This window comes from Rana temporaria, chromosome 1 (assembly GCF_905171775.1).
Source record: "Rana temporaria chromosome 1, aRanTem1.1, whole genome shotgun sequence".
NCBI lineage: Eukaryota > Metazoa > Chordata > Amphibia > Anura > Ranidae > Rana > Rana temporaria.
The window spans coordinates 568,600,490-568,617,541 of NC_053489.1; the positions used below are offsets into that span (position 1 = coordinate 568,600,490).

Sequence of the window (17,052 nt, forward strand, 5' to 3'; positions counted from 1 at the left end):
GATACCCCTATTATGTTCCCCCTCAGCTACTTTAGAAGCAGTGCTAGAAGGGAAATTTCAGTGGCAGTGTCAGCTTTGTTTTACATCACTCAAAACACATAAAAAAAACAATCACAGATACACATTGAGGTACATAAAAGGAAAATGTTCTTATCCTCCAGTATTTTAAACATTACACAAAAGAGCTACACCACTCCTCTGCCACCCCATTCCCTTTAAGCAGTTTTAAAAGCACTGAAATATTAACTTTTGTGGTAGAAACTACTAGACATTTACAGGATAAGTTCACCTTTAAAAAAAAAATATTATATATATATATATATATATATATATATATATATATATATATATATATATATATATATATATATATATATATATAAATAAATGAATGGATATCTTTTTTTTTTACCTGCAAAAAGGAGGAACTTTTATTTTTTTTTGGAGCCTGGAAAGCATTGCACATATAACATGTGCCAAAAGGTGAACTGATCCCTTTAGGCTGGGTTCACACTGCTCAGACAAGGAAGTCTTACGACTTCCAATCCAACTCTGCCCTTTGATTTCATGTCCGACTGCCATGTGATTTCAATGAACGGGATCCGACGCGGGACCAAGCACACAAAGGTGCCCACCGGGAAAGAGGCTTTTCTAGGAGGTACTCGATAAAGAGGAGCCAGGAGCGCCAGCGGGGGATCCCAGAAAGTGGAGGATCAGGGCTGCCATGTGCAAAACCAGTTGGGGGAAAGTTTACATCTGGTTTTGCATTTGTTTGTTTTTTCCAGTTGTTTACCCACTTCATGGCCATTGTTTGCTATTCAGCACTGTGCCATTTTACCTGGCAATCGCGCATTCATGCAACACTGTACACGCAAATGTAATATTATATGTGTGTGTGTGTATGTGTATATATATATATATATATATATATATTACACATATACACACACACACACACACACACACACACACACACAGTGGAACCTCAGATTGCAAGTAACACGGTTAACAAGAGTTTCGCAATATGAGCACTGTATTTAAAAAAATCCTGACTCGGTTTGCGAGTGTTAATCGGAAAAAATTATTTTTGTTTCCATTAACTTCAATGGGGAAACTCGCTTAGATATGCGAGTACTTTGGATTAAAGGCATTCTCCTGGAACGGTTTATGCCCGTAATTAAAGGTTCCACTGTAATATTCTATAAAATTGTATTTTTATTTTTTTATTTGTATAAAATGGAAAAAGGCAAAAAAAATTGGGGGGAAAAAAAAATCTATATTTTTTACTTTGTGCTATAAAACATTTCCCCAAAAATTAGGCCAAAATTTATTCTGCTACATGCCTTTGGTAAAAAAAAATCCCAATAAGTGTATATCAATTGGTTTGTGTGAAAGTTATAAAGTCTACAAACTACAGTATAAATACTGACATTTACGCAGCTTTAGACGCGATGCTGTAATGACGTGATAAGCGACTTACAGTGGGACTGCGATAGGGGGGTGGCCAATCTGGCACTAACGACACTGGCTAGGAGAGTCACTGACACCAACGTCACTAGTGACACCAATAAAATGATCAGTGGTAATACTGTAAATGGACACTACTGGCGGGGAAAGGGTTAAAATCTAGGGGGCAATCAAGTGGTTAATTGTGTGTCTAACAGCGTGTAATGTGTGCTGCTTTAACTTGCCGATCTGGTTGTTTTTTTCTCCCTACTTTTTAGGGATTAAAAACAGCCAGATCTGTGTTTCATGTGCACAGAGTACTAAGTTGTTGTAAACACAGAAGTGTGTGTGTGTGTGTGTGTGTGTGTGTGTGTGTATATATACACACAGCTGATCAACAGGTTTCAGCCAAAATCATAGGCTTAAATCTGCTGCCAAACTCATGCGGTGTCCAATGCCCCAAACCGGGAAGAAGGTCGTCACGTATATGTACATGATTGTGCCTGTACCTGCTGCCCGCTGGCAGTATATTTATGATGCGAGATCGGCAGGTGGTTAAAGAAACTAGTCATAGGTGACTAAATTATAAATCAAAAGTTAGTTGCCTAAAAATGGACAAACATTTAGCAAACAGGTGTAAATGGAGGATACCCGTTTACATTAGATTATGACCACAAAAAGGGAAAAGGACTCAAACCTTTTCGGTTTTCCTCTGTGAACATAAAAAAGAGATTTTTAATACAGCTTACCTGTAAAATCTTTTTCTTGGAGTACATCACGGGACACAGAGCGGCATTCATTACTATATGGGTTATATGGAGTACCTTCAGGTGTAGACACTGGCAATCTCAAACAGGAAATGCCCCTCCCTATATAACCCCCTCCCATAGGAGGAGTACCTCAGTTTTGTAGCAAGCAGTATGCCTCCCAAAATGGTCCTCAAAAAAGAGGGGTGGGAGCTCTGTGTCCCGTGATGTACTCCAAGAAAAAGATTTTACAGGTAAGCTGTATTAAAAATCTCTTTTTCTTTATCGTACATCACGGGACACAGAGCGGCATTCATTACTATATGGGATGTCCCAAAGCAATGCTTACAATGAGGGGAGGGAGAACATCTCCAAGACAAAAGGATTTAATTTAGAGATATACTCAAATCATAATAAATCCAACTTAGTTGAGAAAAATAATTTTACATTTTAAATTTAACTCAAAAAAGAGGAGCCCCCGGAATCCGAGGGTCTCAAACTGCAGCCTGCAGCACTGCCTGCCCGAAGGCAGTATCAGTATTCCTTCTTACGTCCAACTTGTAGAATTTTGTAAACGTGTGGACAGAAGACCAGGTTGCCGCCTTGCAAACTTGAGCCATAGAGATCTGGTGGTGTGCTGCCCAGGAGGCGCCCATGGCTCTAGTAGAATGAGCCTTTAATGATACTGGAGGAGGCAACCCTTTCAAGCCGTAGGCCTGAGTGATTAATTGCTTAATCCACCTAGAAATGGTGGACTTTGCAGCTGCCTGCCCCTTCTTGGGCCCATCCGGTAGAATGAACAGCACATCTGTTTTCCGGATCTTCTTTGTAGCTTTAAGATAGGCCTTCATGGCCCTGACAATATCCAAGGTATGCAGCAACCCTTCCTTTCTGGAAGTAGGTTTAGGGAAGAAGGATGGTAATACCAAATCCTGGTTCAAATGAAAACTGGATATGACCTTCGGTAGGAAGGAAGGATGAGGGCGGAGAACGACCCTGTCCTTATGAAAAACAAGATATGGTTCCTTACAGGATAAGGCCGCTAGCTCCGAAACTCTTCTTGCGGAAACTATGGCAACCAAAAATACTAACTTCCTTGTCAGTAGAACCAAAGGAATTTCAGCCAACGGCTCAAACGGTTGTTTCTGTATACCTGACAGAACAAGATTTAAATCCCACGGACAAAGCGGGGATTTAACTGGAGGTCTAATACGTAAGACCCCTTGAAGGAAGGTCTTAACCAGCGAGTGGGTGGCCAGCGGCCGCTGAAACCACACTGACAGAGCAGAAATCTGTCCTTTGATTGTGCTTAATGCCAATCCTTTATCCACTCCTAGCTGGAGAAAACTTAATACTCTATCGATGGTAAATTTGCGAGAAAGCCATCGCTTGGACTCACACCAGCCTACATAGGCCTTCCAGACCCTGTAATAAATCACCCTAGAGACCGGTTTCCTGGCTCTGATTAGGGTAGAGACTACTTTCTGAGACAGACCTCTACCCCTGAGAATCAGGGATTCAGCTTCCAGGCCGTCAAATTTAGATGCCGTAAGGCAGGGTGGAGGATCGGACCTTGCGATAGCAGGTCTGGCCGTAGAGGAAGAGTCCAAGGGTCTCCCACTACCATCTTTAGGATGAGTGAGTACCATGCCCTTCTGGGCCATGCTGGAGCTACCAGGATGACTGGTATGTGTTCCACCCGGATCCTGCGCAGCAGGCGGGGTAGTAACTGGAGCGGGGGAAACGCATAAAGAAGTTTGAACTGATGCCAAGGGCAAACCAACGCATCGGTTCCGCAGGCCATCGGATCCCTTGAGCGGGATATGAACCTGTCTAGTTTCTTGTTGAGTCTCGATGCCATGATATCCACGTCCGGCACTCCCCATCTTTGGCAGAGTGCTTGAAAGACTTGTGGATGCAGAGACCATTCCCCCGGCCATAGAGTCTGGCGGCTTAAGAAGTCCGCCTGAAAGTTGTCCACTCCTGGAATGAATATTGCCGATATGCAGGGCACATGCGCCTCTGCCCATAGGAGAATCAAGCTCACCTCTCTCTGAGCGGCTTGACTCCTGGTTCCCCCTTGGTGATTTATGTATGCCACGACCGTGGCATTGTCTGATTGAATTCTCACCGGGAACCCCTGCAATTTTGACGTCCAAGCCCTGAGGGCTAGTCGAGCAGCTCTGAGCTCCAAGATGTTGATGGGCAACTGCTTCTCTGGCTTTGCCCAAGTACCTTGGCGAGTGCAACCATCCAAAATTGCTCCCCAGCCCGTCAGGCTGGCGTCTGTGGTCACTATCTTCCAAGCCACTGGGCTGAAAGACTTCCCCTTCAGTAGATTCTGAGGGTCTAACCACCAACACAGACTTTGTCGGACTCTTGATAAGAGCGGCAACGGGATATCCAAGGCCTGTGGCCTCTGCTCCATGCTGACAGGATGGCTGCCTGTAGGATGCGAGTGTGGCTCTGGGCGTATGGTACCGCCTCGAACGTGGCCACCATCTTGCCTAGTAACCTCATACATAGGCGAATAGTCGGTTCTTTCTTGCTTAGAACCAGTAGGATTAATTCCTTGATGGCTTTTACCTTCCTCAGAGGTAGGAACACTCCTTGTTGTTCTGTGTCTAATCTCATGCCGAGATATTCCAACTGCCTTGTGGGCTGGAAAGCTGACTTTTCTCGATTTAGGACCCAGCCGAACCTCTCGAGGTATTGGACCGTGAGGGCCACTGCTCGCTCCAAGCCGGGAGACGAGTGGTCTATGACTAGGAGGTCGTCCAGGTATGCTAGGATCGTGACCCCTTGGATCCTTAGCTTGGCTAGGATCGGAGCTAGGACCTTCGTGAACACCCGGGGGGCCGTAGCCAACCCGAAGGGAAGCGCCACGAATTGGAAGTGACGCGAAGCCACCATGAAGCGTAGATCTTTGATGTGGCTGATAAATTGGAACATGAAGGTAGGCATCCTTTATGTCTATGGACGCCATGAAGTCGTCCTTCTGGAGTGTGGCAGCTGCTGACCGCACGGATTCCATCCGAAATGAGCGGATCTTTAGATATGCATTTACCATTTTTAGGTCCAAAATTGGCCTGACATCTCCATTGGATTTTGGGATGATGAATAGGTTGGAGTAGAAACCCAGCCCCTGTTCCAGGACTGGCCGGAATCCGAGGCGGATCGTTTGGAATCCTCGACTCCTGGAAATGAGGAGGAGGAAACCTTAGGAAATCTAATTTGTAGCCTGTGGCCACGGAAGACCGTACCCACTCGTCGGGAATGCTGGCTTCCCAAATCTCTGAAAAGAGTCGCAGCCTTCCCCCCACCTTCGTGGGTGGGGGCGCCCCTTCATAAGGTTGGCTTGGGGGCTGGTTTTGCTGGTTTGCGAAACCACTGCCTTTTGCCTCTAACAGCCTGTCCTTGTGATTTGCTGTTGAAGCCGAAGTTTGCTTTTGCAGGAGGCCGTCGATACTGCTTGGCATTAGAGGGCCCCTGCCCAGGGGAATACTGTCGTTTAAACGCAGGCCCCTGAACCTTCTTCTTAGTTGGCAAGAGAGTACTCTTGCCGTTTGAAATGGTCTGAATGTATTTATCTAGGTCTTCTCCGAAGAGTCGTCCTCCATGGAAGGGGAACCCTACCAGGAGCTTCTTGCATGGGGGCTCAGCCTCCCAGCCTTTTAACCATAAGAGTCTTCTCATATGGATAAGGGATAACGATAAACGTGACGCTTGCTGGATAGAATCCTTGATTGCGTCTACCGTAAAACATATGGCCTTAGGGACATCCGAAAATTCTTCTGCCTGCTGGGCAGGAATAAGTTTAAGCATCTGCTTAAATTGATCCGATAATGCTTGAGCGACCCCAATCGCAGCCACAGCTGGCTGTACTACTGCCCCTGCAGTAGTGAAGGAGTTCTTAAGTAGTGCTTCCAAGCGCTTATCAACTGGATCCTTGAACACCTGTATGTTTTCTACAGGGCATGTTAACGATTTGTTAACACATGAGATGGCTGCGTCCACTGCAGGAGTAGCCCATCTTTTGGAAAATTTTTCTTCCATAGGATATAGGACAGAGAACTTCTTAGGTGGTAAGAAGATCTTATCTGGCTTGTTCCAATCTTGGAACAAAACTCCCTCTAATAGAGGATGGATCGGAAACACAGCATTGCTTTGAGGCGCCCTCAGTGAGCCCAAAGCTGAAACCGTCGATACCTGGAGATCTGGTACTGGCAAGTTGAATGCCCTATGGACCAAGTCCGACAATCCTTGAATCCACCAGCTCTCCCTCAGGGAGACTGCCCCAGACTCCTCTGTATCCGGATCTTCGATCCCTGAACCTACTTGGTCCTTGTCCAAGAGGTCGTCCAATTCCCCTGAGGAAAGGACCTCCTCTTCTGAGGGTCCGCGCTCGGGCGACGGAGATCTATTCCGCTTACTGCCCCGCATAGCTGCGGCTATCATTTTACCCATGCTTTTCTGCATCTCTTTTAAAGAGGTGAGTAATACCTCCTCCGTGACCATCTTAGGGTTGGACTGACCCGCGTCAGCTCCAGCCCCAGATCCCGATGGCCCCAAGGCTCCCTGTGGGGAAAGCAGCGGCATAGCTTTGTCCGAGACCTCAGACTCTCTGGGGGAATCCCCACCTCTTGTACCCTTGTTTTTTGATGCCATGGTACAATACTGAGGTACACCTGCTACTTATTGGTACCTGGGACTTATAAATAGTTAAATGCCCAAACACCTGTTTGGGGGATAAAAAATGCTTCCTCTCCCCTAGATGACACTTTTTTTTTTTTTTTTTTTTTCAAATCTAGGAAAGAAAAAACATTCTGTCCCCCTGAGTAGTATTGCAAGAAAAACTATGAGATGGAAAAGAAACAGCCTATTCCTAGGCTTGAAAACAGTCTTTCTGAAGACTGCAATATTCTTTCTGGCCACTGTGTGTCCTCGGCGCCCCGTGCTTGCCGTTCTGGTCTTTCCTCCTCAGTTCCAAAGTATTGAATGAGCTATATGGAACAAACAAGGAAGGGCCGCCCCTTCCTTAAGCCACTGACCCGCCCTTCCCCCCCAGCAATCTCAAACAGGAAATGCCCCTCCCGACAGGGGGGGGGTGGGGTTGGAAGGAAGGGACCTCTCTGCTCCAGCAAACTGCAGCCTGCAGCCTGGAACCATGAGGAGGTCAGCGTTTTGCCTGCTTTGCAGGCCGTGAGGAGGAAGACTGAATGGAGCATCGCCTGGAGGCTTGCAGGTAAGCACAGCTCTCTGACACACACATATACTTTTATATCACACAGGCCCCACTCAATGCTTTTCCAACACTACAAGGGAGGTCACATCTTATGGGGAATAATACATATAGAGCCATCCTATCTTTATGATATGTGACTAGTTTGCCAGATGCAGTGCATAACTTTAGGCATGTCCCCTGTGACCCCCCAGAAAAAACCTGCTAAGAACCAAGTTCCGCAAGTTTTCCCCTCACTTACCTGCTCCATGCCGCAGGACTTTGCCAAGCAAGAGGCCCAATCTTCCCCCATCTCGGTGGGGATGTCTAGACCTTCAGGCCCTGGGTTCCTATGAAGGATCCACTGTCCTGGGCCCATATAGCACTCTGGCAACAGAAACATTAGGCACCCAAAGGTTTCTAAGTTCTGGGCCCAGGGTCCAGCTCTCTAAAAAGAAAAGCATTATGGGCTATACCCCAAGGGTTTGGGGTCCGGTTACTGACCACTTTAGCGCTGAGGCTTTTTTGGACAGAACCGGTTAGCTCACCTAATCCCAAGGATGTGGAGGCAAGCTAAACCATGACTAACACCTAAGACACTGGCGGAAAAACTGAGGTACTCCTCCTATGGGAGGGGGTTATATAGGGAGGGGCATTTCCTGTTTGAGATTGCCAGTGTCTACACCTGAAGGTACTCCATATAACCCATATAGTAATGAATGCCGCTCTGTGTCCCGTGATGTACGATAAAGAAATGACTGATTTAACCAGTTCCCGACCCCAGCATGTACATATACGTCCACAATATGGCACGTACAGGCACATGGGCGTACATGTACGTCCTCGCCTATTAGCGGGTGGGGGGTCCGATCGGGACCCCCCCCGCTACATGCGGAGGTCGGGTCCGCTCGGGGAGCGATCCGGGACCACGGCGCGGCTATTTGTTTATAGCCGCTCCGTCGCGATCGCTCCCCGGAGCTGAAGAACGGGGAGAGCCGTGTGTAAACACGGCTTCCCCGTGCTTCACTGTGTCGGCGCATCGATCGCGTCATTCCCTTTATAGGGAAGACACGATCGATGACGTCATTCCTACAGCCACACCCCCCTACAGTTGTAAACACATACTAGGTGCACCCTAACTCCTACAGCGCCACCTGTGGTTAACTCCCAAACTGCAACTGTCATTTTCACAATAAAGAATGCAATTTAAATGCATTTTTTGCTGTGAAAATGACAATGGTCGCCGCCATTAGTAGTAAAAAAAAAAAATTAATAAAAATGCAATAAAACTATCCCCTATTTTGTAAACGCTATAAATTTTGCGCAAACCAATCGATAAACGCTTATTGCGATTTTTTTTACTAAAAATAGGTAGAAGAATACGTATCGGCCTAAACTGAGGAAAAAAAATGTTTTTATATATGTTTTTGGGGGATATTTATTACAGCAAAAAGTAAAAAATATTGCATTTTTTTCAAAATTGTCGCTCTATTTTTGTTTATAGCGCAAAAACTAAAAACCGCAGATGTGATCAAGTACCACCAAAAGAAAGCTCTATTTGTGGGGGGAAAAAGGTCGCCAATTTTGTTTGGGAGCCACGTCGCACGACCGCGCAATTGTCTGTTAAAGCGACGCAGTCCCGAACTGTAAAAACACCTTGGGTCTTTAGGCTGCATATTGGTCCGGGGCTTAACTGGTTAAATGAACATGTATTTGTTTACATCCGCCTGCCCTCAGATATATATTGTGGTTCAGTTTGAATCTGTCTATAAAAAATAAAAAATGACAGATAGATCCAAATTGAATGCCAATGTAAAAGGCACATAACTCCGATAGTTAAAAGTATGGCCAAAGCTTTTTTGGCCAAACTTCTCTTCTGGAACACAGGTGCGCACTTACTTTTGATCTCCTTTGACCCAGAATCAATAGTGTGTTAAAGCCCACTGTCAGCTGACATCTCGGAGCCAATCCAGGCTCTGAAAGGATCTCTATCATATTGTCAGGATCTACATAGCTGCCAGATTAACAGCTGACTCTGGCTCTCAGCTGCTCAAGCCCCCTCTCCAGCCAAGCACTCCAGTGAGCACTGGAGGGGCAAAGCAAAGAACACTAACTGACCGTCTCTGCTCAGAGCAGACCGAGAACTGAGCGATCATGTGATTGCTCAATTCTATGGCTTAAAACCAGTGGTGTACAGCTGCAGCATAGAGGGAAGTATGTTTGTTATTTTTTTTTTAAAAGCCCAAACGTCCCCTTTAATTTATCACAGTACAAATAGATGTATTTAAAAAAATACAGAAATTGAGATGCAATATTCATTTTGCATCCGAAAGAATCTTATAAATGACAGCAGATTCAATGAGACTTTTAGCACAGCTAGTAATAATGAATACTTTTTTTTTTCTTTTATCAATGAAAATACTGGCTCATGAACACACGATGAGACATGTCCTTTTTTGTGAATTTAACATTTTTTAAAAACTCATGACAGGTAAAGAAAATTCATTAAAATAATAAAAAAAAGAAAATGCACAAGCTGGAAAGCATAAGTAATTGCACCTACTATTTTCATTCTTCTTAGCCACTGTGAGGCTTCATCAATCACCTGGTAGCCCTGGGGCACATGTGACACTTTCCCCTAATACCCACAATTTAGCCTAATGCAAGTACTTGATAGGCATAAAAGATTTGTCTGGATATAGGTTTTTCACACATCAGATTAGGATGGTGGGAGAACTACAAAAGGTGGCCAGTGCAGTCAGGTAATGGAACCAACTGCAAAATGTACCTGCTAGATTGATTTTTTTTTTTTTAGCCCAAGTACAAAGTTGCTTTAAATCGGATCTATGGCAAATTACACAATGCCTAAAAAAATGTTATACTTCTTTGAAAGACTTGTTAATTTCATCTTGAGTACCTCTGTCTGTCCCCTGCAGTTGATGAATTACTTTCAAATGGCTTTGGAAAAGCCATGTACTCGGTTTTCCCTGAAGTGTTTGGATCTTGAGATTGAAGGGGCACATCAGTATGAAAGTTAGAAGCCCGAGTGAATTCCCCCATTCCAGGCTGAAAGACTGGATTAAAGTTCACACCTGTATCAAAACAAATTGTGTATTTAAACCCAAGAGCAAACATGTATTGCAGTTTGACAGTTCTTAAATGTGGTGGCTGCATTCGTTTTAAATTTCAGGCATTTTTCCACCCAGTGATCCTGTCAGTAACACTTTCTGTCCTTTGGTAACAATGCCAACTATGCTTACCTATGGAAGAACGGCATTCTAACGCTGAGCAAGACGTGTGTTGCAAATGTATACCATAGGAAGAGGCCTTTTATACTTCACAGTGAGAACAGAGAAGAATGCTGTCACATAAATGTTCAACAAAAGCAGAACACACCAGGAAGTTATTACCAGCTCAATAGATTTCTGGCAGGATAATGTGTCTGGTTTTATTTTTTTGCCCTTATCGAACAGATAATATATATATATATATATATATATATATATATATATATATATATATATATATATATATATATATATATATATATATATATAATCTTTCAATGGTATATTTAACAGACCAATCGAGAACATATAAGAAATGTTCATTGAAAGCAAGAATGAGCTCCAGCGTGTTCGCATGGTACACGTTCAGAGCCCGCCAGGAAGTCTGCACGGCGCTGCGCTAATCACAGCCAGGGAGACAATGTCCCGATGCTCGGCTGCAGAGATCGGGAAATGTCTCCCTGGTTGTGATTAGCGCAGCGCCGTGCAGACTTCCTGGCGGGCTCTGCACATGTACTATCCGAGCACGCTGGAGCTCATCCTCAATTGTAAGATTTGAGAGAAAGCATCAGAGTTTAGGCAGAGCTGATAAACTCTTACTAAATGTGAGTCCAAAAGTTCCCTCAGCTAAAATCACATTGCTCCAGCATCCCAAATCAACATCTTATGCAATAAAGACTTCCTGATCACTGGGGTTGTAGTCATATCTGCAACTAGCATTTAATAAAGGAGACTTTTGGCTGAATGGACCCAATTGCTGCACATAAATACAGCGGGGATCATACGTTTACAAACCCCAGACTAAACTTGTAAGATATGGACCTTTTTTATTTTTTAAATTATACAATTAGGCATCAAATAATACAACAATGCTTAATTTTTAATTAAAAACTATCACTCATAAAATGTGCATGTCAAGGCAAGAGAAAGGCTATCACTCATAAAATGTGCATGTCAATGCAATCTTTTATCAAAGGCTAGGAGTACAACCTTTTACTAAAAATAAATAAATGCTCATATTTCGTCTTTGTTTTTTTTTTTAAATCAGCCGGGAAAGGATTGTGATCAATAGCGAACAGGTGCAATGCCAAGCTCCTGTAGACCCTTCAATCTAGGTCTATATTCATGTTGAGGTCTATTGCTATATTAGAAGTTGGCTATACAATATACAATTTCCTTTAGATTTACCAATCCATATAATATGAGGTCAAACCTAAACACTTTCAAATTGTATGCAATCAGGCAGGCACTTGTACGACATAGTTGAAGATCAATTTAAAGGAAATTGAACATAAAAAAATGCATAATGTGTAGCCAGCTTAAAAAAGTATTTTTCCCTGGCAGTTTTCAGAATACGGCATACGCACCCTTGGTGAAGGGAAGGCTGGTGAACCGACATTTAAAATCCGATCACCCAACCAAAGGCCTGAAGCATCGGAGTAGTTGATTGAAGTATTAGAGGTAAAATAACAAACAAGGGAGGCAAATGATTTCTCTGTAAGTGAGAAGAGGTCCACCGCCTTGGGACACTAGCAAAAAAAACGAGGTCTCATGAAGTGGGGTATGTTTGTAGAGGAACACCCAGGGTATGTGTAAAGAAAAGCTTTGCCTGAAGATACCAGTCTTTAACCCAGGGTCCATGAATAACCAGCCTGTTTTGTGTTCTGTATTGTACAATTATGATATAAAATTAGAAAAAATAAATCCGATGAAAGTTAACACAGACCATTGTTTTCATTTCCCCATGTTTTCAGCATTTTGTCTACTATAAAATCAACAGAACCATGTTACCCTTTAGAAACACTACATAAAAGAAGCCAATAAAAATGAACATTAAAACTGCATACCTGGCACCATATTGGGGAAGCTTCCAAAAGGAGGCATGCTGAAAATGTTCATGGGTGGTGGGAGGAAGCCAAACTGATCAAACACATTAGGAGACCCAGGGGGTGCTGCACTGCTCTCTTGAGGCTTCCTCTGCTGGCTGTTCTGCTGCATGGGCTCCTGCTGCTGCTGCATTACATCACTCAGCATATGTTTAAGCCTAGAAAAATAAAAAGGCACTTTATAAACAGCCCAATTCCAAATTCCTACAAAAAAAAAACTAAATGTTGGTGTAACCTGATCAGGACACTAGGGCAAGATAAACAGTACACCCTGAGGAAAAAAAATATTGCTATTTGCACAAAATAGGATTGACATTTTATAATTTAAAAATTATATTTTTTTAAATGTAACAATTAAGAACGACCAAAGTATTCCTCCCTTATTTGTAAAGAATGGATACTCATGGATGTTACCATACGTAATATATTATTAGCAATAACCTCACTACAGCTTCTTTGCTTTAACTGCTGGTGACTGCCACAGTCTTCACAGGCAAGGAGTCGAAATAGCCTGCGTTACTTAGCTGGATAACAAAAAATAAAATAAAAAACTTCCCTATGTGAAAATGCGTGATCAGTCTCTGCATCTACTTTTTCTTTTAACTGCATAAATAACCATGAATAGTTTACCTTCTAGACACATGTTTAATATGTCAAGCCCTGGTTCACATTGATGCTACTTTAAAATTGCGCTACTTCACTTGAAGTAAAGCGATTTCAAAGTAGCAAGGTTCGTGCGATTTCAGGTGCTACTCGATAGACATTTGTATGGCTTCATACACAGATGTCTATTGAAGTCGCACCTGAAAATCGGCAAAAGTAGTGCAGGAACTACTTTTGCAAATTGGTGCAGAGCTGCAAAATCGGTGTCGCACAGATTAGAACAGTGCCATTGCCGCCAATAGGCTGCGACTTGTCATGTGATGTGATCTCTCACATCGCATGACAAATCACTCCAATGTGAACCTAGGCAACATCGGCTTTTGTGATTATATATCTAGCATTTTTATGACTCAATACGCATTATTTTTGCAACTAGCATTAACATTTAATTCCATCAGTCATAAACAGTTGTCCTCTTATGTTGGTGGCTGTGGGGGGGGGGGGGGGGGGAGAGACTGCAGTTCCTAGCAAAATTACCTTCATATAAAAGATCCTTTGTTATTAGCAGCTTCCGCCAGCTGCTGTTAATACAATATGGGAAGTTACTAATTATGGAGCAGCTGCACATGAAAACCAATCGTCCTTTAGCATTTTAAAGCAGGAAAAGGGCATTCCGGCAAGACAAGTTTCACTAGTTCTTCACCCTATCCCCATACCTAAACACTTACCTTAACACCTCTCACGATCCAGCACTGTCCATGCTGGCAGACCCACTCGCCTCTCTTCCTGGATTTACAAGCTTCACTGAGGGGTAGCATGAGCCATTGGCTCCTGCCATTGTCAGTCAAATCATGGAAGGAGGGAGCATGGGTGTAGTCAAGACAGACTGCCCCCATTGCACACAGCTACCTATGGGGGTACTCGCAGGGAGTAGGAAAAGACAGCACCAGGGGGGACTACCAGGGAGGAGGTAAGGAACTAGCTCTGGGCAATATTATTGCACAGAGAAGGCAAGTATAACTGGTTTTGTTTTTTGTTAAAGAAAAAAAAAAATCTTTGGCTTTAGAATCACTTTATTGGAACAAGCAAAAGCTAAAGATTTGGTTGGTTGCTATGCACAGCTGCTCTAGATTCCGTCTGCTTCAGTTATAGTAAATCTTCCCCCAATGTTCCAAAGGTAAACTTATAAAAGGCACTGATGCAGAAACGTTTGTTTTTGCGGATTAATACGGAAGGAGCTGCTGACAAACAGCTCTGCGACAGAGTTTGGACTTGGCAGTTGATCTAAAAGACAGTCCTGACACACAAGCAGGCTTGTGCCCAGTGAAGAACTGCATGACAGAGGTAGAACCTAGGTTTTTAACTGGTTAGATATTATAGTATAGAGGAAAAGTTTGGGGTTGTTAAAAAAACAAACATGCATACATATTTGCCTCCATGATGCAGCATCAGTCTGATGCCATACTGTACCCTGCTGGACCTAAGCCTGAAAACTAAGCGATTACATGACTGCTGATCGCTCAGTTCTTAGCAAAGAGCGGTGACTTTTAGTCACCACTCTTTTCTCTACCCCTCCAGTGCTCACTGGAGCAAAGGGCTGGGGAGGCAACAGGAGCAGCTTGCTTCCACTCCCAACAGCATACTGAAGGGCTGAAACCAGCTTCTGATCAGATATCTGGGTGAATCCCAATAATATGGTCAGGATCCTTCAAGACCCTAGGGCGCCACTTTCATATCAGCCAAAATCAGGCTTTAGTCCACTGCCAGCTGATTCTGGGTCACAGAAGAGCACATAAGACACCTGTGACCGACCCACAGGAGATGTACGGGCAAAAATAACTTTGGCTATTCTTGTCTTTTAGGAGAATACTTTACTTGTTACATTCCATTTTGAGAAATATCCAATATACTGAGTAACGAAAATTTACATTACATAATACATTTGTGGGAAAATTGGTCCATACCTGAGAACATTGCTCTGCTGCCAGTTAAGCTGAGTATAACATTGGTTCAGCTGGTGCATGAGGAGGTGAGCTTGTGACGTTCCCAAGTTACTAGGCATCATGTTGTATGGGTTTGTAAACATGCTTTGTAGGAGGTAGTGAAGAGACTAAAAAAAAAAAAAAGTAAATACCAATATGGGCAATTGGCCAAAAACTTTTTAAAATTCACATCAAAGAATAAAACTAAAAACAGGGTTTATGTTATGCATTCTAAAACTATTATCAATGTCAGGCATTTATGAAAAAAAAAAAAAGGTACCACCCAATGAGACGACATAACTAGTTAGCATAGGTTTAATCATTTAGAAGTTTAATATATTCTAGGAAGAAAATGTGAATATATGAATGAGGGAAATCTTCTGATTCTTTTTAGCACATCTCTTTTGGGTAGCATTTGTTTGAAAACACCTTCTGTGTACTCCATGTGCTATCCTCATATACTGTAGAAAAAAGAAAAGCAGCCCAGAGCAGCCTATTGGTTTGCATTGCTCCTCTACCCCCAGCCACCAAAAAGGTAGGTAGAGCTGTCCAAACAAAGACAGAATACAGTATCTGGAACACTGTCTTATAATCTAATGTGTCCTTAGACATAAGGCATATGTTGCCCAATCCTGCCCAAACAGTGAAACCTTATGTTTATTTGTTATAGCGCATTTAATTATCCTTGGGAAAATAGAGTTCATGATTTTACTTTTACATAATTTGCACATCGATGCATTTCATACACACAAATTCATACTACAACTGGATGTTAGGAGGTGGTTTGGTGAAGGATCTGGCCACTTATCTTGGCAAAAATGTTGTTTAAATTTGGGAGAAAGAAACATTAACTCAAAGTTATTAGGCGTTTTCATAGGTCATCAGAGAACATACCTGTTGATCCCTCATTAAAGTCTGACACATGTTCGTGCTGAAATCCAGCTGCTTCTTTATCTGGTCTATTTGCTCCTGCCAAAGATGTTTCTCCTCCACCTGAGAAAGCTCAGACACCCATCGTAGGTTTTCTTGCCTCCGCATGCTAATATTTTGCTGCTGTCTTGTTCCGGGAGAGGGCCTATAATTGCCATCAACTGCGGATGGGTGCTGGTCTTTCCAACTATGAACAAGAAAACAACTTACATTTCCAAAGCATGTCAGACATACATTATTTACTCATCAAAAGAGAAAAATAAATAAAATTGCTAGAAAACTCAAATGTAGAGAAAAAACAAAACACAATATATTTATTGCTAAAATGTGCAGCACATGGGTCATTAACCCAATTTGTGGCTAGAGGGGTTATTTATGACTTGTACACCTTTGGACAGACTGTGGGATTCATTATAAACACAGCCTACCCATTAGGTCAGGCATTAGGTGTGGCAATAAATGAGCACGTGTTCAAAATCCAAGACACGTTTATCCAGTGATATCAATGGGTAGAACACATTGTTCCAGGTCAAAACATTATACCATGTAAATTTCCCTTTAAACTCAAAATGTCCTTTAAAGGTCACCTGTAATGTCTTTAAACTGCCATCCATACATTTCAACAGATGAGAAAGCACACTGATGAAATAAAATTTCACAAGCCAGAGACCCTGGGTGGGTGGAGTCACCCGTGACATTACTAGGTGACCCTGCCCTTTTTTTTTTTACTTTCGAAGCGGGACATCTCCGATTCTCACATTGCTAAAGTAAACAAATGGGCGGGGTTACCAAGTATGCGGTTGCCCATATATTATGCCACATAGGTGGCAGGGTCATCCAAAGACATCACCAGGTGACCCTGCCCCTTTGTTTACTTTAGTGGCAGGAAGAACTGGCAATGTCATTCAGTGCCAATTCCAATAAGTCACCACCACACCCACCAGGTCAGGA

General features: G+C 43.1%; 1 protein-coding gene across 10 annotated transcripts in view; it reads right to left on the minus strand.

Annotated features, from left to right (window-relative positions):
- The window catches only part of PCM1 (pericentriolar material 1), a 229,552-nt gene that overhangs the window by 74,436 nt on the left and 138,064 nt on the right, over positions 1–17,052 (minus strand). For all 10 annotated transcript variants that reach the window (XM_040334550.1, XM_040334544.1, XM_040334515.1 and 7 more), the window contains 5 exons: positions 16,066–16,288; positions 15,154–15,299; positions 12,548–12,744; positions 10,331–10,505; positions 1–43 (listed from right to left, as the gene is read on the minus strand). The exon at positions 1–43 is cut by the window's left edge and continues 304 nt beyond it. In XM_040334550.1, the coding sequence (XP_040190484.1) occupies positions 1–43; positions 10,331–10,505; positions 12,548–12,744; positions 15,154–15,299; positions 16,066–16,288 (784 nt within the window). The remainder of the gene's footprint in view (positions 44–10,330; positions 10,506–12,547; positions 12,745–15,153; positions 15,300–16,065; positions 16,289–17,052) is intronic.